Source organism: Pezoporus wallicus, unplaced genomic scaffold (assembly GCF_028554395.1).
Source record: "Pezoporus wallicus isolate ANWC-B61680 ecotype Strahan unplaced genomic scaffold, APGP_CSIRO_Pwel_v1 contig_854, whole genome shotgun sequence".
In the NCBI taxonomy this organism is placed as follows: Eukaryota; Metazoa; Chordata; class Aves; order Psittaciformes; family Psittacidae; genus Pezoporus; species Pezoporus wallicus.
In genome coordinates this window covers 61,670-86,471 of record NW_026635257.1, presented here as the reverse complement: position 1 = coordinate 86,471, position 24,802 = coordinate 61,670, and the positions used below count along the sequence as shown (strand labels likewise).

Here is a 24,802-nt window from a genome sequence, read left to right as displayed (position 1 = left end):
GTCTATGATTCCATAATGGTGTGTTTGGAATGTCCTAAATTAGGACAGTGCTGTAGCAAGGCTTTTGTTTCTTCCCAAACTGTTTTTCCCCGTTTCCCACCTCTTTTCAATCTGATCAGCACCCACTTCTAAATATTCATAACATGGATTTGTCTCTTTCCCCTTGGCTGCTGCTAGTTTGAAAGTCATGTGACAGTGCAGGGGGAAATGGGATTAATCTGCGCTGGCAGGACCAGGCAAAGAAGGAGGTGTACAGCACAAGAACTCATTCTTATTTCTGAACATGCCTTTTCCACCAAATTTGCGGTCTGCAGAGAAGGAGAAATTATTTCCCTTCTCTAACAGCTCCTTCACATGTTGTCAGGATGGGGACATGGGTGCACTAGTTGTGTGCAAGTGGGATTTCAGGGCATCAGTGCCTCCAGGCTTAACAAACAGCTCCACAGTGCTTCCCTTGAAGCCCAACCCAGCAGTAACCCTGCTGGGTCTGCAGCTCCTTGGGTTTTTCCATGTCCGTCAGCCAGTTCCCACATGGAAGCTGCAGTGTTGGGTTGGTGGGTAGGAGGCAAGCAGCTATTAGCCTGAGTTGTAACCAGGGCAGATGCTGTGACTAACGAGGATCAAGGAGCAAGGGAGCAAAATTATTAGCTTGGGAAACCAGGACAACCTCATTAAGAGCTGCTGAGAGTGTGAAAAGTGTGTCACTGGAGGCAGGTGATTGTAAATAAGGGGCTAAGGTAGCTGGCATTTTCTAACTATTAATTACTGAGTGTGTTTTCTAGAGATTCGTTCTCATGTTTATAATACATTCCCTGCTGTGGGTGCTGCATTTTTTAAAGTTCAGTATTTTGCACCCTCAGGGCCTCAAACAAAAATTAAGTAGAAACTGAGAGCAAATTTCTGCATTCCGCCTTGTCAGAACTTTTCCTCCCATTCCACATGCCTGGAGCCAGTTTCTGTGCTCTGTTTTGGGATGCAGATGTTGCCAAGCCTGTGAGATGTGGGTGGCAGAACAGCTGTGGCATAAGAGCTGCCTCACTGACCCACAAATGAGGAAATCAAGAGCCCAATTAAGAGCCTGGAATTGCCCCCAGTGACCTGAGCAAAGCATTTAGTAGCTGCTAGTGAGACAGACCTGCTTGAATGAACAAACATTCCTGTTTGTTTGAAAAAAAAAAGAAAATCCCTTCCTCCCTCAGCTCTAATTAGCTACTCTTTTCCTTTTTTCTGCCATAATTATAGAGGGTTTGTCACTGGCATGAAATCTTAACAAGATGCTTGTTCTTCAGCCTGAAGCTGATGGAGATGGTGTGGGGACTTCTGCACCTCTCTTCTGTGTTTCCTTGGGTCTTTGTTTTTCCTGTTGTGAGTACAGCTCTTCCTTATCCTCTGGTTTGTCTGCTTTACCTCCAACAGAGTGACTAAAGAAGTGGACTCAACCTCAAAAGAAGCTAAAGCTTTTCTGAAGCAGCAAGAGAAATGGCCGTCAGCAGCTCCGACTTCCCTCCCAACAGTGTCTGGGTAAGTATGTGATTTCTCTGCCCAGATACAGACCCTTAGTGAGCAAGACAGCACTCAGCATACAGTAAAGGCTGTGTGGTATTTAAGCTAAGGGGTAATTGTTTTCTACAGGATTTCAACTGGGGGGTAGGGAAGTGGGGGAAGCAACTCGTGAGTGCCCATGACTCACTTTGTAGGTCCAGGCTTGAATTTCTCAATCCTCATAAATCACTCTTCCTAATAAGGAAATACTGTTTTGAATGTCTTGAGCAGCCTGATGAAACTGCAGGTAGCCAAGGAACATGCATGGGATTGTCTGCAGTTCCTTTGACAGGTGCTTCTTGGGACCATAAAAAGCCATGACAGGCTGGACTGTGGCTTCTTATAAACTTTCTGGGAGCATTTGAATGTGAGATTTCCTTTTCCATGTTCTCTAATATAATTTCAATGTGGATTTGTCACTTTGTTCAAGCTCTAACACCTAATTCTGAGACTGTCATGCTTGTCAAAGATACAAAGAAGTCAGGTCCCCTGAGCATCTGACCTGCCTCTCTGTGATTCTTGATGAGCTTGGGAGATCACCTGCTTCTCAGGAATAGAGGAGATGCTTCTATGTTCCAGCAGTGATTTTTAAGTCATTTATATTCATTTTTATTTTTATTTTTTATATTTATAAGGACAAGCTGCATATGATTTGGTCACATAGAAACAACACCCATCAAATAAATACATTGTTTTTCCCATCTGCTGAAGAGCAATTCTCCAGTGGGAGTTCAGGCTGCCTTTCCCCAAGATATGCTGTTACTCAGTTGCTGCAGCTGGATTGTCACTCATTTTTCCAGCCAAGTGTTGCATAGCTTGTAGTTAGATCAGGGCAATGAAAGCATAGTAAGTGTGTGTGTGACTTGACAGCTGCTGTTCCCTGAGATGAATGAGTGCGTAGATGAGCATATTTGTCTTGCTGCTGTTCATGCTGCACAAGGGTTTGTCCCTGCAGAGTGCATTAATTGTAACCTAAGTGTTGTGTTACGTGGTTTTGTGCTGGAAAACTTGCCTTGACCTGGACTGGCACTCTTTATTCAGTCTGGGTGGGCACAAAAGGGGTTTGGGTGTCAGCTGAAGCAGGGGCACTTCCTTGCTGTGCATACTGCTGACGGTCCCATCCCTTCAGACCTGCCTTCCAGTTCCCCCAGCAAATTCCCTGCTGCTCTGAGTGCAGGTGCATTTGGTCGCCCACTGGGAAAGCCCCATGGGCTGGTCACCTTCCTACTGTCTGAGATCAAGGTTTCCTCCTGTATCTTACTGGCCCGGAGGAGGAGGTGACTGGCCAGTGGGCCTGCACCACTAGTCATTACCAAGGTGCATGGCTGCTTGTGCTGGAGATCTAGTTGCTCAGGAGAAATAGCTAGAGCCCATTCTGAGTTAATGCTGCAGGTATCTGAAGTGAAGAATCCATGTCAAATATGGAAAAAATGGAATAAAAATCAATATAAGAAATAACGAGTTCAAAGACTCTAACTTTCCTCCAGTGTGATTATTTTGGAGGCAGCTCAATTAGGTGGTTGTTCAGTTTGCTGATGTGTGATGTCCTACTGACAGTTGCTTGCTCAGAACGTGAGGTGGCCTGGCTGCAGTGAGGGGAGGGGAAAAATGCCCTGGGCTTGTTTGTCTTACCTTCTTTCAGAGCAGCAAACCCTGATGCAGTGCAGCCCCACGTGTCTTCCATCTCCTAACTTGCTGCAGAGTGTCCTGGGTTTGTGAAGTGATACTACAGCTGAAGTGTAGCAGTCACGTTTTGATTAACATGCGGAACAGCCCAGTGGTCTTGAGGGTTCAGCAGGAGACCATGTGGGGCAGACTGACCAGTGTGTGCCTTCTGGTGTGAGAGTTTTCTACCTTGGAGTGGTATCCAAGACTGATTCCTTAGGCTGCCAGCAAATATGCTTGCCTTTGGACTTAGGAGGGTGCTTCCAGCTGGTAAGTCAGCCAGGGTATTTTCAGGTGAGAGAATTACTAATAGGCTTGCAGTGTTTCTTAAAGCCATAAGCAAGTCCCCTTGTGTTACAAAAATTACAAAGGTCAGGTTGTAGACTTAGAGTCAGCTATTGTCCAAGCCCTGCCCCTGTGGAGTGAACAGCCACAAACTTTAGTGACAAGTCTGAGCAGCACCAGAGGACTGACAGAACTTGGTGTAGCCTGATGGCTCTTTGCTGGTGGCCCTTAAAATAGAAGTTTTGGGGAAGAGGGTGCATTTCTCCCTTGTACATTACAGGATAAGACCCAGTCTGGGGCAGTATCAACAGAAGGCAGTGAAAAACCTGTGATTCGAAATCCTAGATGTGCCTCTGGACACCCACTGTGCTGTGAGCCATTGTCAGCCCTGAGGAGCTTTGTCAGCTATTTAAAAAGGAAAAAGAGAAAAGAAGAAAGCCTTGCCCTGTGTGCAGGGCATTCAAGCAGTTTGGAGTGGCCTCTCCATCTGGCTTTTCTTTCTTCACCTTGCAGGCAGCTTGCATTATTTCTGGATGCAGCCAGCCTACCATGCATTTATTTAATTTTCCTTCTCTAAACAGACAGAAGTAATCCAGGAAGGTAGCCATCACAAAACCAAACATCCGGCTTCACATCTCCACATTAAAAACCCTTGCAGCACAAGTGGTCCAGGGGAAGAGATGTTTGGGTTTGAGAGTGCATTTCCTGAATGTGTTTAACATCCATACCGGATGTGCTATAAAAAGCTAGATTTGTGCTTGTGAGGGACACAGGGGTGGTTGGAGGAGAATAACTTAAACACTTGGCTGTAATTAAAGCCAGGAGTACAAAACAACCCACCCAGTTCTTTCAGCAGGCTTTGCTAGAAAGGTCGGAAGCCCTTGGTTCCCAGGGATGCAATAGTTTCCCAGCCTTCCCATTATTCCCATCGTGTCCCCCGTGACATCCAGCTAGGCAGCGGTTTGTCAGCAGTGGGTGTCAGTTTGTTGGAGGGGTTTGAGGCTGATGCTGTGTTCCATTTGTGTTTCTGTAATGCTCTTGGGTTGTGTTAGGCTGTTGCTGATGCTGTTAGGGGTATTGGGTGGGATGAGGGGATTCACTGACCTCTTCTAATTTGCTGTCACCAAAAATCAGGTGGAAAGCTCCTGGCATTCAAAAGAAGCCCTCCACTCACCCCGCTAAGCCTTCTTGCCTGTCTGTTTTAGGGCTTGTTTCCTATCCTTGTGTTGCTCCAGGGCCTTTTGGGGTCAGCAAGAGTATCTCCTGGCTGTAAGTGCATGACCTGATGCAGAGGTCAGTTAGCTCTGTGGGCATCACTGGTGTTCTAGGAGCTGCTTTATGCCCCCTCCCTGGGCCAGGCGGGACCTGCAAGCTGGGTCGATCGTCCTCTGTGCTAGTAATCCTGTTTTGCAGCCACCATTTCATATTCAGAGGATGTTAAAGCAAATGAAATCCTCCATGCAGCTTAGAGCAGAATGACTGTGTGCATGTACTTGTGCTTATGTGACTTGAGACACAACGGCAGGGTTGAGCTCCAGCCTGAGAAATACTTGCAAAGACCCAAGCTCTGCCTTGTGAGTGGTGGCTGGCTGCCCATCAGTCCCTGATGTGTGTCAAAGCACAGCATAGGAAACAGTGCTGCTGTAGCAGTTCTGAAAATGAAAAAAAAATGTAGTTAGTGGATTTTATTTGAGATTCTCCTCTACGCATCTGTTTCTACATGGCCTGAACAGGAGCCAGGAAGAAAAAGGAAGGTTTTTCACTTGCTTTGTTCTTGCCTCTGCTTATTATCAAACCCATTTGTAATTAAATGCAGACTTGCTCACTCAGCCCCACTTTTGCTTTTCTGTTTGATCATGCCTGAAATTACAGTGGCGGATGTGTGACCTCCTAGGCCTTTTCATGCCTTGTAGGCTGATATAAACACAGGGTAAAATTTGCCTTTGAAGCAAGGCATCACTCTCACAGTGTTCTGGAGGTGTGGTGCTCACCAACCCCCAGGCTGTTTCATCTGCAAGGGTTTGGACCTGGGTGCAAGGCCCAGCAGGAAGAGGCACTGCAAGAAAGCTCTGACCTAGAGACACACACTGACCCTGAACAAAGGAAGCAAGATAAACTCTGGCCTGTCCATTGTGGGTGCTTTCCTCCCCTAGTCTACTGTAGAGGAATTCATATGGACTGACCATTAAATGGTATGAAAAGCTTCAGGCCATTACTTTGAGAAGTCATTTACTCTCCTGCATGCTAGTGTTGGAGTAGAGCATTAGGAAGATATCTGTTCATGGCTTCTCTCCCACCTTCAGTGAGTAGGAGGAGGAATGGTGGCAGTCATTGTGGGAGGGTATGGATGATGAGAGAACCTGGAGCCTGTTTGCAGCATCCCAACCCATTACTGTGATTTCTGAGCTAACCTTCCCCTCTAGCCTGGCTACTCCTAGGCGCTGCTTTGCATCCAAAGCTTTCTTTTGCAGAAGCTGCTCTTTCTGCATGAGTTGGCTCAAGCTAAATGGATCCCTTTGCTATCATGATGAAAACTGATTACTGCTGAACACTGATGAGACAAGCGCAGGGCTCTCAGCTTCTCTAAACCTCAGATCTAGAGCAAGTGCTGCAGCATTCACATGCCTCCAGGGAGCAGTTTCATTTCACAGCAGTCCCATGGCTCTTTTACTCTTCAGAAAGCAGGAATTTACAGTCCAATTTCAGCTCAGCATCAACTGTAAGCAGCTATTTAGCTAAAACTCCTGCACATTTTGCTTGTATGGGCTGAATAAGGGTGCAGATAAAGCAAGTAATCAAGACCTTTGGGGAAGTTGGAGGTAGGCTTTTTCAGTAGTCACTTCAGCGACAGAATAGCTCTGTTAGTGATTTTAAGGCTTGTGAGCTTTCTCCTGCGCTTCCCTTACTGGCCTCCAGAGGGTGCTGTTCTCTCGGACGGAGAGATCCAGCCCCTTGCACCATAGCCAAATGTCTGGGTGTGAGTAGCACATGACATCTTTGTGTGCACAGCACGATGAAACGGCCAGGGGCAATATTCATGTGCCCTAGAGATAGTTTTACTTGTTTCCTGTTCATGCACTTTGGTTGTGAAAGATAAATGTGGTGGTAGCTGTTCCAAGTGTATAATTTCTCTTTAGGTCTTAGATCCTTTGTTGGCCTTATTTTTGGTTTAATTATTCATTATTAGTGTCTATCTACTGGTATCTGTCTACGTGTATCCCCTCCTTGAATCAACATGGTAATGACACTGGGTGATTTTTTTTGGAGTATCTTGGTTTGATTTGCTAGGGGGCTGAAATTAATTACCCCATGGGATGAGTGTTTGTATGTGTGTGGAAGAGGAGGTTTGTCATTCGGAAGAACGATGGCTGGTTCAGTACTAAAGAGAAGGGTTTCCATCAGCTGTAGTAAATAAGATGGTGGTTGCCACACACTTGTAAAGCATGCCAGACAACCTTATCCTCTGAACATCTGCCTCCCCTCTTGATGTCAGTGTGGACTGAGGCTTCCAGCATCCCATGAAGCCAGACCCCTTGCAGAGCCTGCACCAGTGCGGATGCTGCTCTCCAGCTGCTGCAGGGTTGGCAGCAGCGAGGGCACCAGTGTGGGCTTCACAATCCAGCTGAGAGGCAAAGTGAGTTGGTCTGTCCAAGCTGTGAACATGGCCACACTGCTGGTGAATCCTGTGCTAGGGACCTGACCACTGCCTGCAGACAGGCTTATCCAGGACTGCAGTCACCTCTGAGCTTAGCTGTGGGTGGGAGAGTTCTGCCATTTTGGGTCTTTGCCCCTTCTCTGAAGTTCTTACCCTTAAGCTTACATTAAGCCTTTTATGATACGAAACAGAGCTCCAAGTGTGGGAAGTTTCATACCCACTCTCCCACACGCAAAGCAAAACATGCACTAAACACCCTTTTAAACTAGTCTCTCAGGAGCAATCATTTCTTGTTCTCAGGCTAAATGAGTCAATACCTTCTGCCCCAGCCTCTCTTTTGCAATAGAAATGAATGAGATTCTTTTAGCTCCATTCCACACTTCCCTGCAGCCATGCCAGCACTTGGTGTGGTGCTTTCGCTTGGGGCAGTGACATCTCCTTGGGAGGAAGTTGAGCAGTGCCTGTACAGCCCTGTGCCTTGCTTCAGTCCTCTGTCTTGATGTGGCTAGGCTGGATCCCTGGGTTGGACTAAGTGGCATCAGCTGTTTCTTTTTCTAGTCTTGTTTGAGGTTCAGAAGAATGGAATCTCAGCTATTTGAGGACTTACATCTCTAAAGCATCTGTCTTATAAAATACAAACAACCCCCTACCAGTCTGGGGCCTTTGATAATTCCCCAATGAAAGTGGTGGGACAGTTTTCCCTTAGGGCAGCACAGGTTTTATGGGGCTTATTTTCATTTGCTTTCATCTCTTAGATCATGCACATTTCTCTTTCCCACTCTGTGAAAATGATTGAGGAAATAAACTGCTAATAGTGAATGAAGCAAGCTGTGTTTTTATTCCAGAGCCTTTGTTAGGTTGCAAAGGGAAATCCCTGAATCTTTCCATGTTAGACTCGGTCTGGTTGGAGTGAGAAGTGAGGGGCAGCCTTGCTTCATGGTGAAAGACTGGGATTGGAATTGGGTTTGAAGAGCTCTTGTTCCCGGCTGTGCCATGGCTTGTGGGTGTGTCTACTAAGAAGATTTGTTTCCACTCCTGTCTTATTTTGCTTTTATAGTGCTTCCTTGCATATTAACTTGAGCTGCACCATGTCCCTCGAGTGTCTCCCTCATACCAGATGCTTGTTACATGCTCTTGCTTTCCCACACTCGTTTTTCTCATGTCAAGGAAGAAGTTCAGCTGAATCATTCTTTATAAAAGATGAACCAGAAGTAAGGCTGCAGTGGTAGTCAGAGCAGAGCAGTGCTTCCTGTTTTCAAGCAGTACTGTTGCTGCAGGCTTTTCACATACTAGTGGCTTAATTCATGGAAAATTACATACTGGTGGCCTCATTCATGGAAAATCAGCACACCAGTATTTTCCAGCGCATTTGTTAGCCAGAACTTTGATCTGCATGCTAGGTTTTCAGCCTTGTGTGGGACTGGGCTTAGAAAACAGGCGTGCCCAGGCTGGTTGGCTTCGTATCAAGGTGTGAAGTCAAGCAGTTAGGGTTAGTTACCATTTAAAATGCTGGTTTTCTCCTTGTCTTAAAGGAGATGCTGGTATGACTTGAAGCACATGGTCTCTCTTCAGAGCTCCAGCCCTTTGATTGGCAGCTGTCTTGCAATGCTCTTTTGTGTCCAGGGAAAGCCTGAGAGAGATTGAGCAAGTGTCTCCAGACATGGGGACTTCCTCTGCTGGTTTCTGGCCATGAGGATGGTTAGCATGGCTGCTATTCACTTTGGCTATTACTGTCCTTGTGTGGAGGTGTCAGAGCCCCCTAGTTCTTGCACTCCCCTTATTATTCCTGTGCAAAACCCTGAGCCTTGAGTGACCTGGTGCACAGGCTGAGCTGAAAGGGCACCTTAAACAGTCTCCAGACTGTCTCAAGCTCTCCAGGGTGCTCTAATCCAGTCTGCAAAGCCATGGAATACCTTATTTCCCTATCCAAGGAGTTTCAAAGCCTTCCTTATGTTTTGGCTTACAGCCCAGTCTGCTTTGTCCTGGAGCCCTTGCCTTTGCAGAGCGAGTGCATTCCTTGGGGCAGTTGCTGTACCAAGGGACCCTCTGCAGAAGCAGATAACTGATGTGCTGGCAGCAGACGTCCCTCTGGGTATATGAGGATGTGTGTGTGAGATGCTTGTGTACGCACTGAGGTGGTGAATGGAGGGAACTGATTTGTTTGAAGTTTCTGTTTGAGACTGTCCTTTTTTTGGGGGGGGGGGGGGGGGGGGCGGTTGGTGGGAGGTCTGGGGGAGAGGCGTGAGGAGGTATCCCAGGGGAAATTGCATTTTGTGCCCTCTCTTCTCCTAGCATCTACTAGCAATTCTTCCCTGTGAGGGTGGTGAGGCCCTGGCATAGGTTGCCCAGAGAGGCTGTGGCTGCCCTGGCAGTGTTCAAGGCCACCTTGGACGGAGCCTGGAGCAACCTGCTGTAGTGGAAGGTGTCCCTGCCTGTGGCAGGGGATTGGAACTGGATGAGCTTTAAGGTCCATTCCAACCCAAAGCAGTCTGGGATTATCAGCAAATAACTGTGGCTATATGAGTTTGATCCAACCGTGTGAGGCAGCTTTGATACCCTTTTGTGGAACTCATACTTCAGCACTGTTGCTCTGAGCCTTCAGGCAGCCTGTGGACAATACAGATGCCTGTTCTTGAGAACAATGACGGCATTTCTTGAAGTAGCAAGTCCTGGGCATGTGCAGGGCTGGATTGTAAATCTACTGGGTTTTGTCTCTTTAAGGTGCAGGCCTGAGAGCAGCAGGCCGGCTTGCAGCACCTGTGAATGCAAGAAACTTGCACAGTTTAGAAAATACTGACTGAAAGAAATCAAATGGCCATTCTTCAGGAGCTTGCCTGTTTTGCCTTGTGGTTGAGCATGCTGTGTGTCGCCAATATATGTATGCTGTCAGGAAGTCAGTTGAGGTGCTTGTTTAGCAGCAAGGATGGGGTTAAAGCTAACACGCAGAGGCTTGCTGATTGCAGCTCTTGGCTTTCATAATGCAAAACCAGTGGGAATTCAGCAACTTGGTCTCCCCCTACCCCCCTTACCACTATTCTAACCTTCCTGACTCATCTGGAGCTGCATCCCTGCTCCTACAGCTCACCCAGGGATGCTCTGCAAAAAACAGCAGAGGTGTAATGATGGGATTATTAAACTTCCTTGAGAGAACACTGAAAGAGTAATTTTCCAGTGTGGTCTTGCTGTTTCTTTACACTCTGTCTGATATGCAGTGTGCCTGTCTCTTCATCTGTGACCTGCACATTTCCCATTGCAGGCTGGCTGAGGAAGCAGCTGGTATATACTGTATCTCTAATTCTCTCGAGACTGCTATGCAGGGATGTCCTTGGCTTTGCCGTAGGCTCTGGATGATGCACAGCAAAGTTGCTTAGGCCAGAAAAACACGAAGGTTTGTACAGCATGCTGTACGGCACTCTGACCTGTGCTGCAGCCAGGAACAGTTCCTGCCATGTACTCCCTGCTAACAGCAGGGTCTCACTGTACATCACATGGTTGTATAAGAGAAGTGCTAAACAGACAATGCAGCCCAGGGCCTTTTGTTGTGCAGCGTTCACTTTAAGGACAAGCACCAAACTGGTATTTTTCCTAATGTGTAAAATCCCATCTCCCTCCCTGCTGTTTGCAAGAGCCCTTGGAAAGCTGGAAGGGCTCACATTCCCACTCACACGTGTACACTCAAGAGCCTCGCTAGCACTGTTTGGCTGTTTTTTGTTTTCTGCTTCCCAAACTCAAGAGTGTGTAGCATTTGTTTCGGAAACAAAACCCCTTGTAGAGAATTACATGGCCTCTGCAAACAGATGGGTACAAAACAGGTCATGAGCTTTGGACTGGCTCTGTAGTCTGTACAAGATAGCCGTCTCCCTCCTCACTTTATGGTTTCATGCCCACTGCATTTAACAGGACTCTTAAGAAACCTTTGAAGCTTTATTATGCCTATGAGACAGTGAAGATGCTTAGCAGGTTTCCCCTGGTCAGTGCTGTATGCAGTGCTTGAATCTTTTATGGGGGTAGAATATCTGCGCTCAGATAGGTAAGGTTTTTCTCCAAAAATCTTTGGAGACTTCTCCAAAATCTTTGGGAGTAAAAGTGTGCTGGTGAACATTAGGAAGAGGTTGTTGGTCATAGCTGTTTGAGGGACACTACAGAGCTGACTCTCTTCAGTTTCCTTTGTTACAAACAAATGTCTCGTGGGGAGAAAAATTGCCTTCTCCCTTGTCCTTTAACACTAGATGAGCTGGATGGGAAGCAGGTAGAGCTGCTGTTACAAGGAGTGCTTTCCCGTCTCTCTGTGACCCAGGAATCCTTTGCTCAGTTTTGATACCTTCTTTCTCCATGACGTGCTGTGCTCCTGTTGTGCGAGGTCAGTATGTGTTTGTGATGCATTGTCCTTAGCTGCTGAATTAATCTTTAACAAGTACTGGACTTGGTGTCTGGTCTGGGGGAGCTTGGGAGGGACAGCATTGGCACCATGGACACCTGGAAACAAATAAATGACTGTTGTCTTTGACCATGGGATTTCTGGCCATGCTTTTCCTTTATGAGGCAGTATTGATAGGACTGGGAATATAAATCCATGCAGGCTCTGCCACAGGTCATGGAAAATCTTGAGTGTGGTGTCCTGGAACTTAAAAGATGGGCAGAAATTGGCATATTCCCACATGCACTTGTCTTTGTGCCAGAGCTTCTACTTTGCTTAATGTGTGACAGGCTGGGAAGGGAGTGGCTGGATCAGCCACTGCAGTTATAAACTCTTGATTTTCTGTATCAAACTTACAAACCAAGGGAGCCTGGAAGCTCTGAGGGAATGTTCTATCTATGATTCCCAAAGCAAACCCTGAAGTTGTCTCTTCTCCCATTTGCTGTGCTTGTCCTCCCCCTTCCACACCTCATGTGTCTTACTGTAGCCTAGATGGCCAGTTAACATAACCCCAGTCTGTACTGGGCATTACAGGGCACAAGCCTGAACTAGAGAACTGGCAAGGCAAGCCACATTGGCTTCCCAGCAATCCCAGTCTCAGGGTGACAGGGAAAGCTTTGAGGGTGCCTGTACATTTGTTGGTGGTAGACTGGCTTCATAGTTTACAGCTGGGAATAGTAAATGGAGGGGAAAAAAAAACTTCATGCTATGCAGATTTACTGCCACTACCTGTTCTGTAGGACAAATGGCTCCTGGAAGAAGATCCAAGCCCTTCATCCACTGGAAACTCGAGGAGCTTGGTAGCTGGGGGCTCAGTGGGGTGAATCCTAAACCCTCCTTATGTTGGGATGGGACCTCAGTCAACTAGTGTACCTTTTCACCAGTTAAAGTGCAGGGTCCCAAGTCACACTAGAAGATTATTTGGAGTCAGATCTGTTACTGAAATAAAAGAAGGGCTTTGCTATCCAAAAACTCAGTGCCCTTTCTTTGCCAGGAGCTATGCTTTGCGGGAGGGACTCCAGGCTTTAGCATTGTTCTCTAGGCAATTTGAGCCAAAAGAAGTGAGTTTGAGATGTGTGCTGAAGGTACCAAAACTGTTACCCAAGCTTCTGGGTCACCTCTCTTGTAGCACTTGCTTTCCATGTCACCTTTGTGTCTGCTGGGTTTTATGTGAAAAGTCTGATTGTACCTGGAAAGAAATTTTTAATAAAACAGACAAAAAAAACCAAACAAACCCTGAAACACCTGTCTGAATTGGTCATGTCCAATGTGACAGGCTTGCAAAACAGCTCCTTGGTCAACTACTGTCAGCTACCTCCTCTGCCTGACTGCTATAGCTGAAGGCAAAGCTCATGAGTTCACCTGGCCTCAACTCCTGCACAGCATGCTTCTCCCCAGCCACCCTCTGCCAAACCAGTGGACTTTATTTGGCCTTTCTGGTAAAGGCTTTCAGCTATCTTGAGTTGAAGACCTCAATAAATGAAGAATCCTCCCCTTTTGTTGAGGTTAATTAACTGTGGCAATTAATTGTTGAATAAATTGTTTGAAGTAGTTAAAAATACACCAGAACTTCCCAGAATACAGCAAATTGCTTGAACTCTGCTCTTGTGGATTTTATTTCAGCGTCACTAGGACCTGGTTGTGTTTATGCCTGTTTAATTCAGAAGACTGCCACTGCCCCTGTTGCTCTCCAGCTCTCTCTAGGTATCTGTCTCTGTATTTGAGGATGCCCAGTGGCTGATTTATGACATTCAGCAGCTTGACCAAGGGCAAACTCCAGAGGTGTATAGCTGTGAGTGATTCATCTTTGCTCCTCATGCTTGGAGATAAATGTCAAGATGGATGTCAGCTGTCTTGCCAATGTGTGAGTGAATCTGGTTTCATATGTGCACCTTGAGCCAAGAATACATGCATTTATTTTTTATTCTTTGTTGTAAACCTGGAAACACAGACTGTGCTGGAGGAAGAAGGCCTTTTGGTTTAAAATATTGATACCAATATAACAGGGCTGTGGCTGTGACATCTGGGAGCCCTGAAGCATTAGCTCAGAGATTATGCTGAATGCTCTGGGGAATTTAGTGTTGTACTAAGTAAAAGAAAGGGCATTGCTAAGTGATAGCATGCTTCAGATGCAGAAATAATGGACAGGGTCCTCTTGAGTCCACAGGCTGTGGGTGTGTGGGGCTGAAAATGTGAAAGATTCATACTGAATCTTGGGAAGAGGTCCCTGACAGAGTTTTTTATTTACTTTGATTTGTGATGTAACTGGAAAGAAAGCAGCTGCCCAGAAACCCAGATGCCTGTGGATTGATGGCTGTGGAGGAAGAGGTGAAGACTTTGTTCCTTGGAAATGTTGGAGGCATGGAGGATTGGATGTGGTAGGTCATCATCTCTAGAGCCTCAGTGCAGAGCATGCCGAGTAGTTCTGCTGTGTGGTTCTTCATCAGCTAATCAAGCTGAACAGTCATCCAAAAGACATAAGAAGGGCTGAGATACTTTTTAAAGTAACTTTCAGTGTTTTTGTTATCTTTCTGGTCCTTTTAGGGCTTGGAGCCACATGCAGAGTTAATACACAGGCAGACCACGCTGGATTTCTTGCGTGTGCATTTGTCCCTTCCCCAGCAAGGCACCCATCACATGGCTTGTGAATAAACTGTAACAGGGGCCCACGGACCCCTGAGCTGGCTCCATGCAGAATGTACCTGCCAGTTCTTGGAGGGCTTACTGGCAAAGGCAGACCTTTGTGCAGGCTGAGCTGTGCTGCTTCCAAATCTGAGCTGGCTTTGTGCCTTGCTGTGCCTGGTCTAATAAGCTCCCTCCGAATAGGATTTGCTGGGTAGTGCCTGTTGAGGCACGCAGGCTGGCTGCGTGCTGAGGTCTGATGCTTTGTCTGGGCATTGCAGACCCCCTTCCTCCCCTTCTGCTGTGAGGATGGAGAGCTGGCTATAGGATATGTTCTGCATCTCAACACCAGCTTTTACATTAACTAGTTGTAGTAAGTGTAGTCTATAACATAACTAGTAGTCAATTGTTATTGAATTTTTGCAGGCTGCTCCAATGTAGGGTTTAGCTCTTGCTAATACAGGCGTAGTTGTTGATGGGGATAGCAGAGAACATCACAGCACAGCTGGGACTCATCCAGGCAAGACAAAGCTGTGCAGGAGTGGACTCACCTTTTGTCTTGTGCCAGAGAGGTCTTAGCGTCTGATGCATCAGGTAGTGGTGTTGGAGCATGTTGTCATGAGTTAGTGTGTATGCCAGCTGCATACACTGCCTTGTAGAGTTTAAGCACCTTGGCATGTTTAGTTGGAAAAAGCAAAAACAAGCTTATAAAACTTCAGGATAGCTATCTTCATGTAGAAAAGCAAACCACACTGAGAGGCTGTGGGGGACAGGAAGGGGGCTGGTAACCCAGTCACTAATTTCAGCTGCAGTTTCACTCAATGTGGAGAGAGCAAATGAGAGGATGTGATTTTCCTCTGCCAAGTCCTTTATTTAAATGTAAAATCTGCTTCTGGCTAGTTGCAAAAGATATTGTTAGCAGAGTGGTCTTGTGCAGGACCTCTTTCAGGCTGAGGCTTCACTGTAGCCAGACTATCTGGTTGTTGTGTTCCCGCTATTCCTTTTGCATCCATGCTTGTTGGATCTTTCTGCTGAGCTATTTTGGTGCACTTAGCTGAAACCAGCCTGACTGCCAGCATCGCATGCTAAAACAGCTTTGCAACAGCTGAGTGCTGGAGCCCATGTCAGCAAAGAGGTGGATGGGATTTAAACTGTGAAGTAACTTCAATCTTATATATCTAATTCTCCTGAGGCAGGAAAGGTACACCAAGGAAGATTCATTTTACATTTGAACTTTCATCTTTTCTTAGTTGCATGCTCTTGGGCTGTGCTAGAGACAAGGTCCTGAATTAGACATGACCTTTGGGCAATGGCCTGCTTTCAGTATCTCCTGTTCTGAAAGCTGCTACATGTGCATCTATGTTAAGGTGACTATTAGGATAACATCATATGTTGTATAGGGTTGCAAGAAAAAATATTTCTTGTCCCAGCAGAGCATCACTTGAGTCACATACATGCAAGTGCTAGTGCTCATAGTCTTTGCAGTCATACCTCACAACTTTGTGATATCATTTTCTTCAGCTTTTTAATTAAACAGAGGCTTGAATTTCATGTATTTTTTTCTGCATTTCTTCTAAGCTTTTAATGTTCACCCCCCTCTGCCCACTTCATCTTTCCCTGGTAGGTTATAGCCTGTTGGAAAACAGAGCACATTGTGAAGGCCAAAGCAAAAGTTGACTCAGCAATCCTTCTCAGTTAGGCTGTTGCTGTTCATGGAATAGGAGGTTGGCCTTAAAATACTGCTGCCAAAAAATACTGCTGCTCTAACAGAACTGGTGCCCGCTTTATTAGGTGTTGCTGTGTCCTTTGACTTACTATTTTAAAGAATGGAGTCTACTACTGCCCTAATACCCCATGAAAGAAAGTTTTTATATATTGGAATAATTCCGATTTGTCTATGAGCAGCATTTGGCATCTTTTCTCCAGGTACCTGTCCTAGGCACAGCTCGCATCACTACTCACAGTGGCCCCTAACCTTAAAGGATTTCATGTGAACTCTGGGATTTGCTGTGTGGAAGTAAATGGGCTTTGCTTATAATATGAATGTTAGCACAGGGGTATGTCTATGGGTTCAGGCTCACCTGTGGTCCTGTAGATCAGGTCTTTCTCTCCCCCATAGGACTTTCCCAGGTTACCTTCGGATCTGCAAAGAGCTACCTGCCAGCTTTCTGCTGGGCACTACTTAAGCTCCTGGAAGCTGGATTGGTCCTGGAGCTGCCAAATTTAGTTCCTGCTAGGAGCCATCTCCCCAGCTCTTCCAAACTGTGTGGAGGTGTCAGGATGCATTGCTGCTCTTCTGTGCTTTCCATCTTGAGGAGAGGGTGGGGCATGAATGTGGGTCCCTTTAGAACAGGGCAATACAGGAATAAAAAGCTTTTCTTATAATTCCCATCATCCTACAACCTGGAACAGATCTGTTCATGACCTTGGAGCAGATGGGTGTCAAGACCTGATCCAGCATGCCTGAGTGTGATCTTGCTTCTGTGTATGAAGCTGGATGCAAACACGTCAGCAATGCAGGATTAACTGCTAGTGAGGTGATGGTATAAAGAGAAAAGCAGGTATCATCTAGGGTTCTCCATAAAGCAATCAGTGACAAGTTGGGGTGATATTCCAGGGGAGGGAGCTGGCCAGAGAGCAATGCTTTGCATGACAATGGTGGGAACTGTGGGTGTCTGTCATTCCCGGAAATATGCTCAAGTGCCCTTTTTCCACCAGGGAATTAAGAAGTTACGCAGAGTCAGCCTAGTTTCATTAATGAATTTAAAACAGGTTTTGGCAGAAGGCAGCCAAGCACATCAGGAATGGAACAGAAAATATTCTTCCCAAATCCAAGAGCCTGGAAACTGCTTCTCACACCATCAAAATCAAGTGACAAAAGCTGCTCTTGTTGTAATCTGAAATCTTTCTCTCTTCTCCCTCCCCCACATCCATGGTGTGCTTGAGTGCATAGGCTATTTATCAGCAAATTTAAAGCTACAGGCACACAAGTATTGTGAAATCACCCTGGGACCCCGCGTTGGAGAAGGAACATGTTGCATTACGTGGTACTTACACAGCAGCTGAATTCAGTCTCTCGGTTACAGCTCCAGGTACTTGCTAATATTTTTTCCTTTTAACCCTTGTTTCTTCTCCAGTCTGATCTGCATTTTTGACAGGTGATTATTATCAGTGAAAGAGTTGACAGCTTAGGTTGTCTCAAGTGATGCAGAAGTCCTGATGCTATTTGTCATGCATGCAGGTTGTCTTTGAGCATTTGGAAAGAAAGGCTGTAGAAAACTTGCATGTTATGACGCTTGTCTGCACTAGCACAAGCAGGAGCGCTGATCACTGCTCTGTCAGGCCAGAACCTGGTCCCAGAATACCCCTAAGATCACAGGATGTCTTGGATCTCAATGGTCCAATGGTCCAAGACTGAAGCACTGCTAGTCATGAAATCTGGAACAAAGCAAGGCCAACAACTAGACAACTCTTTTTGTAGGTGTTTTCAGCATTTCCCTGGTCCAGTCTTTAGTGCTGTTTCCTAACTCTCTGTTTGGGGTAAGTATCTCACTCAGCTTTGGCTTCCCCACATGCCTGGAGCTGTCATCAGTGACACCAGCTTCTGGGTTTGTTCTCTACAGTGGGTGCCTCTTACAAAATTCATCTCACCAGTGGGTAATCTGTGATTTAGTTCAATGGAGAAGCTTGTCAGTGTCAGACCCAAACCTAGTCAGTGTGTAAATACCTTCTTCCTATGCTGAAAGACTCTAGGGATGCTCAGATGGGTTGCTCAGGGTATCTCAGTTAGGCCATGTTCAGAGTTGGGATTACCTTGCTGCGCAAACTCCTGCGGCATTTTGAGACATGTTGGTAGGAAGAATAATATTCCACCATAGTTGGTGGTTGTCCTGTGGAAAGTACCATGTATAAGATTTGCACAACTAGGAAGAAATGAATTCCATGAAGGGGTATTTTCAGCTTCTTAACGTACAAAATTTTTTGTGGCTGCAGTTTGGCAGGGTCTTACCTCTTGCAACAGAGGTCAGTCCTTCCATACAATGAATGCTAGAGCTGGTTTATCCTATTTTCACTAAGCTGCGAAAGTTGTTTTTCTACCATGCTTGTTTCCCCACCCTTAGGCTCCATCTGTACACTTCAAAATAGTAGGAGGAAGAGGGCAGAGAAAGAACAAAGGCTCATAATACAAATGGAAGGAAACTAGGGAAATTCAGGAGGAAATGGACAGTGAGAAATACAAAAAGATCCAGCTGCGCTGAATGCATGGGGCGTGAATGCACAGGGATGCTTTCTGCTTGGTATTCAGAGCTTAAGACCTGCATTGTGGAGCTGAACTTTCCTTTGAGTCAGTGACCTATTCAGACACCTAACAATGTCCATTATGTGCAGTCAGCTTGTTTATGCCCAATGCTGGGCTTTCTTACCTTTGTTTCATATACAAAAGACCAATATCCTACTTGCAAAGTGGCCAGGGCAAGCTAGATTTCTCTGTGTGAGCTCTTGACCATCAGCTTTCCCATCATGTTACTTAAGACAGATTTCAGAGGACAATGTAGGATGATAAGATGCTCAAGGAGAACATCTGCTGATGAAAAGACTGTTCTTGGTAGAGTGATAGCAAATGTCTTTCTCCTTTGAAGGCTGAGGGTGGAGGGAAGGTAGCAAGAGGTAGGTCCCTGCCTCTCTGGAGTTGCAGTGATTAAGTTGGTACCATAAGGCAGCCTGAAGATAAGTCCAGAACTGTGCTGAGGCTTGGTGATAGTGTGAGACCAGCCTGCCAATGATGCCCATGCATCACTGCAGGCAAGAGCAGGGGAGAGGGGAAACCTGGGGATCTGGTGGTGAACATCTCCACTGTGGAGAGGCAAGCGGAGCTGCCGCTGCTTGCATCCTTGCTGCAGAATAGGTGGGGCTATCAGCCCACATTAGAGCTCCGCTTAGGTTTGTCCTGCAGCTGCAGAGAAATCAGATGGCCCAGGTTTCACACACACACACACACATGGGGATCCCCTGAGAGGCTTTGTAGTCTCTCTGCAGAGTCCAAGGCAGCAGCTGAAGCGTGCTTTCTCTGTGACCTTGGGCAGCCCAAGGTTTTACCCTGTTACTTGGAAACAGCTTCCACCTCCACTACAAAATACAACACGCATTGTCATCGGATCCCATGGAGGCTCTGATTAATGTGAGAGCTGAAGCACAGCTTTCAGGTGAGAAGGAATAATGTGCAATATGCCTTGGCCTTAACTGTAGTAGTTTTCTGCGTGAGGATGTCATTCTCAGTTGAGGGAGGTGCTCTTTAACCCAGCCCACCAAGAAGCAATTGTAAGCAGTGGCTGAAAGAGCTGGACTTAGAAATAAGGTACACATTTCGTGGTGAGAGCAGTTTGGGCATTGGAGCAAGTCTGTGCAGACGATGGTGCTTTTTCCTTTTTAAAGAAAGCAAGCATTTTGGCAACTTGCTTGTTCCCTATGATGCCCTTGCTTAACCACTGCTCATTAGTTAGAGCCACTTAGCAGCTTTAAATCTATTTCTTTAGGGGGGGAAATGAATTCTGCATATTCAGGGAAACATCTGTCCTCATTCAGAGCAGAAACTGTAGCTAACTAACGTGGTCCCTGGAGGGTGTGGGAGAGCTCCAGTTCCAGTGCTGCTCTGCAGTCACTTCTAAGAGAACGGAGCTGGCTGTGAAAGGTGAAGAAGTGGTGTAGTAATGTTGCCCTATATGTAGAAAAGTCAAGTGGTGCCTCTTTGAAGCCTCAAATGTGTGTGCAGTATATGACACCTGAGGAGTGTTTTATTCATGTTTGTCCTCAGGAAATCATGTTGCTTTGTAAGCTGAGCCTTTTTAAGTGTCATAAGTTTGGCACCCCAAAAACTGGGCTTTAGCGGGCACTTCTGGAAGAAGTCAGCCTGAGCTGTATTTTCCTGACTCAGATCCTTGCAGTAAGAACTGAGGAATGAAGCATTTAAATAGGGAAAAAAAAAAGATAAATAGAAGCTACAGTGCAGCTAGATAATGTCAATCTTGTCATTGCTTTTAATATTCATTTCCAGGCACGGCAATCACACTGTCAGTTTTAAGTTAAGCAACCTTTAGTCCTAGTCAGCTTCTGTCTGTGTACATGAAAGAGATGGCTGAGCCCACAGCTGCTAAAAGCATTTCTCAATTGCTTATATTTCACTAGGTATTTAAAGATTAGGTTGGGGTGTAGAGGATGAAAGGTTTTTTTCTTTATCTTTTAATAAGAAACTTGTATTTGAAGATATGAGGAAGACCAAAGACTTGAGGCATCTAACATGCTCCTCTTTTCCCTGCTGCTCTCTCTAAGTGTGGTGGGGGTAGGGAAACATGTAGGAGGTCATACAGGGAATAAAATCGTGTCCCTCTTGGCCTGCTGCTTACCGCAGCCCTGCCTTGGTTCCCAAAATTGATGGGTAAGGATGTGCCGTGCTGGAGTTCTCATGACATAGCCTTGCTTGCAATGCAGGAGACCAAGCAATGTACGTGGAAACTAAATATATGGGGCTTTGTCCACTTTAAACATGAATAGCAAAAGGGGAGGATGAGATTTCTGCCTGTAATGCTTTGAAACATTCCTGTAGTCACTTGCTTTTGCTGTCTCCAATGACTATCCAACCCTTTTTGGGGAAAGGAACACCTTCATGAGCTTTGTGGTTCTCCAGCCCTTCAATCAAAAAATAACCATCCCTCATACCTCCAGAAAACTATCTGGCAAGATCAGAGAGGACCAGATTAACATTGTCCTGAACAAAAGAAGAAAGCAGCAGGGGAGAAATTGCTTGGAGAAAGGCTTCCAGCTGTCTCTATTTAAAAATGTGGTAAGGGGGAACACAGGCATGGATCCCAGTGTAAAACAAAGCCAGCAGCTTTCATGTCCCCTTTAAGGCAGACACATGTGGTAGGAACAAAGATGCTCCCCTTGTTGGAGCTGTGTGATCATAGAGCTGAGTAGTGTAGGGACTGCATTCTCAGCAGCATGTGCTCGGGAGGAGGGTGTGAACAGTTCCCACACAGCCTGAAACAGTATCCACCATCCTCCTGCCAGCCACTGGCAGGTTGAAACAAGTGATGGAGTTGCGTCAAGGGAATTTGATGGTGAGCTAGTTGTGTGTGGTGTAACAGACTTAACTGATGGCTGGGGTGCTTGCTTTGTTAATAGCTTAACTGGGCATAGAAGGCTCTGACTTTGTGATCTGACTTGGGAAGTGTGATCTGACTTGAAAGCTCTGACTTGGGAGTGTGAGGGACTGTTGGGCACACCAGACCTAGCACCCTGTGTATTACCAGATGTGTGTAATGTGGATGAGGAGGACACAGGGAGCTTCAGCCCAAGCTAAAGCAGTGTGTCTGGAGGGTGGTGGAAGTGCCCAGCAGCGCAGGAGCAGTGCTGCTGTGGGGACACAGAGTGAATCTGTACATCCTTCTGCTGGCAAGCTCCAAGCCAGCTTGGGTTTTCCGTGTGGCTCTGAGTGAAGCCACCCATGAGGAGTGAAGGCCTCGGGGCAGTCCTGCAGCTACAAGTGCCCTTTGTTATTTGTCTGACTTTTCATTTGGATTGTACACTACCTGGATGTGCAGCTTGGCTGAGAAAGCCTGGCCATGCTGTGGAAGTGCTGGTAGGTCAGCTGTGTGCCTGAGGTCAGGGACTTTTGTTCCAGTGCTTGATTCCTTTGCTTTTTTAGCTTATCCAGTTGAAGGAGCCTCAGGGCCTGATGGCAAGAAATGCAAGGTGAAAAGGGGGTGACCTTGGTAGCCAGGTTGACCTGGCTGTACACTCCCCAGGTCCCAGGCTGTGCCTCATTCATACCGGTGGAGGGCTGAGGGGTTGTGTCTGTCCTTCTGAAGTGCAGCATCATTCCTTGCAATGGTTTAACTCTGAGAGTTAATACCTCCAGGTCACCTTTCTTGGTATAAACCAGCACCACCTATTACTTTGGTCTTTCTGCTCCCATCTTGTGCTCTAGCAGTCCGGTTCTCCTCCTGAGTCTAAAAGGGGTTCTTGCCAGTTCACACCTTCAACTCAATGAACTGTGCAAGGTTAGGAAGCCAATAGGGAAATTCTGCCTCCAACTCATCAGATGGAAGAACCAGGTAAAATAAACACTTGCCTTCTGAAGCAGTTACTTGGGATTGTGCCGATGCAGACTTTCCCATCTGTTCTGTTCTCACAGTTGAATGTGGCAGGATCTTGATCAGGTAAGATTCACCCCACCTGGGAGATGTTCCTGTAGGATCTTGCTGTGAGGGAGAAGAAAACTGAAGGGGATTTTTGCGCATAACGTAAGAATCCTGCTTCTAAGCTGTGCCTTTGGGCATATATTTAAATGGAAAGAGCTGTCAGTTTTTCTTCCATTGGAATTTATTCTTCTGTTGCCGCACTCAGGTGAGGGTATACTGTGACAAATGACCGTCTCTTGTGGCAGCTTCACCCCACAGCCTTTTGCTGTTCAGAATTGGACTTTTTTAGCTCTGCTGCTGAAAAGGGGTGTTTAGGGAGACTTGCTTTGCTTTTGTTGCCTGTGCACAGTTAGCAAGGTGATGGTAACAGGAGAAAGTATGGTTCAGTTTCTCCTTGCACACTGTTACACTGGCTTGTCTTCGGGCATCACAAAATCACAAAGGTTGGAAGGGACCTCTGGCAACTTTGTGTTCTACCTGCTCTTCACAGCAGGAGACTAAATTGGCATTTCCAGGGTCAGCCTCAGCCTGCAGAGATGTATGTGGTAACCAAAAAGGTGGGAGGCACCCTAATTTGACATGCAGACCCTTTTTCTGCCATGTTCAGGAGGTGTTTGTGTTGTATCAGAGAAGCATCTTTATGAAACCCCCTGCTCTGTCCACGCTGCTGTGGTGGTACACAGCTTTCACACCCTTCATTTGCTGCTTCTCAGTGGATTGCACTAGTAACCGTGGTTTTCTGCAGCATGACATTGCTTTGCACCTGCTCCAGCACACAGGATTTTAGAGGGTGTTCACATGGTCACAGCATGTTCATTCAGCGTCCATGGACAGTTTAAGCCTTTAAGCCTGAAGAGCGCTGATTTGGTGGTGTAAACCTTTCTATCAGATTTTCCAGGCTGGGTTGTGGACAGCAGCTCTCCTCTACTTTTAACCAGGTAGCACAATCCTCTTGTTGGAAATCACAAGTCACCCAGTGTTATGTTTGATTGACTGTGGGAGGGAGTGATGCTAACTTTGCATGAGGTCTTTAAATACTTGGTAAGTTTTCCTCTTAATACTCAAGTCCTGGGGGAAAGTGACCAGATAAGAACCTCTGCTTTTGAGGGAAGAAAAGTTAAGTTTCTACTTCTAAAGGCTGGAAGGAAAGGACAGCCACCCTGGCTGGCTTAACCTAAGGCTTATTCTGCTTTTCTTTTCTGCAATGTCTAACTTTTAAGCTAACCTCGACTTGGAGGGGTTGCATAGGCCGACTCATGGCTTTTGCACAGTGGGGTTGGCAGCTCTAGAGAAGAACCCCCATGTGCTTTTGGTTACGTTAATGTTCATGTGCCTATGAAATTTGGGTGTGTGGAGTGTTTCACAGTGCTGTTTGTTACCACCATTTGGCTGGATGTAGGTGTCGTCATCTATAATTTGGCTGGTGCTAATACATCAACGTGATGCAAATCTGCCTTTAGTTAGCTGTTTCCTTCTCCCAGCTGTATGACAATGTGGAGTTTAGGTGTTTGAATCTGCAAGCGAAGTCGCTGTGAGAGGATCGTAATTTGCCCTGGTGTAATTACATGCTCAGAGACAAGGCTTGTACTGAAAAAGTTGGGGGTTTCTTTTGGCTTCTGAATCCATTCAGACACCCTCTAGTATAAAAAAGATAATATTTTATTCTCAGGAATATTACTCTCCTGGTTGGGGTAAAACTGCTGGGTACTTTTCCAGTCTTACCAGTTAATGATGAGCTGAAAGTGGATCAGCTGGCTCAATTTAATAGCAGAAGTGGAGGAAAGCTGATGTTTGTGCATGGTTTTTCTCTGTCTGCTGTGATCCTTAGCTCAGAAGAGTGCATTTCTGCTAATTGACTATTAAACGAGATTGCTTGTCGAGGTGCACTCTCTTGCCATTTCAGTCGTTTAAGGAATAAGTTTCTGATCAGCTGCACATATGGGTCTTAAATATAATCTGCTTAATGACTGGAGGGCTTTGACATTCTACTATTAAGGTGCCCATGTTTTGGGTTCCAAACCAAACCTTTGGGGTGGGGGGTTGAGCAGGGGTGGTTTTTTTTCTGAAATGGTAATGTTCCAAACAACAAAGGCTGCGCTTTAACCTCAAAGAGAGACTTGGAAGCAGCACAGAGTCAGCCTAGAGAGATCTCTTTTAGCTGAAGATTTCTAGGATTACATACATGTTACCACATGCCTGGACCACCAGTTAGACACCTACCTGGCCACAGATCCTTTGTCTCAGTTGCTGTGCATGCAAATAATGTGTGTTTGCATGTGTTTACCCAGTTTGGAAAAAAAATCTGAGCCCTGAGGGATTCAAGCTTCCTTTTGTATTATGAAACAGGCCACGATGAGAGGCAGCTGAAGCTCACTGCCTACTTTGCAGAGGCACTGAAGGCTCCAGGAGGCTTTTGGA

At 46.2% G+C, this 24,802-nt stretch overlaps 1 protein-coding gene across 2 annotated transcripts in view; it reads left to right on the top strand.

Moving 5' to 3' along the window:
• CFDP1 (craniofacial development protein 1) overlaps window positions 1–24,802 on the top strand; it is a 65,937-nt gene that overhangs the window by 18,356 nt on the left and 22,779 nt on the right. Inside the window, exons 5-6 of one of the 2 annotated variants that reach the window (XM_057414397.1) lie at window positions 1,417–1,521; window positions 13,838–13,961. In XM_057414397.1, the coding sequence (XP_057270380.1) occupies window positions 1,417–1,521; window positions 13,838–13,946 (214 nt within the window). In that variant the 3' untranslated portion in view covers window positions 13,947–13,961. Of the gene's footprint in view, window positions 1–1,416; window positions 1,522–13,837; window positions 13,962–24,802 lie in introns of those variants that run through there. The other variant, XM_057414389.1, reaches the window with a different exon arrangement.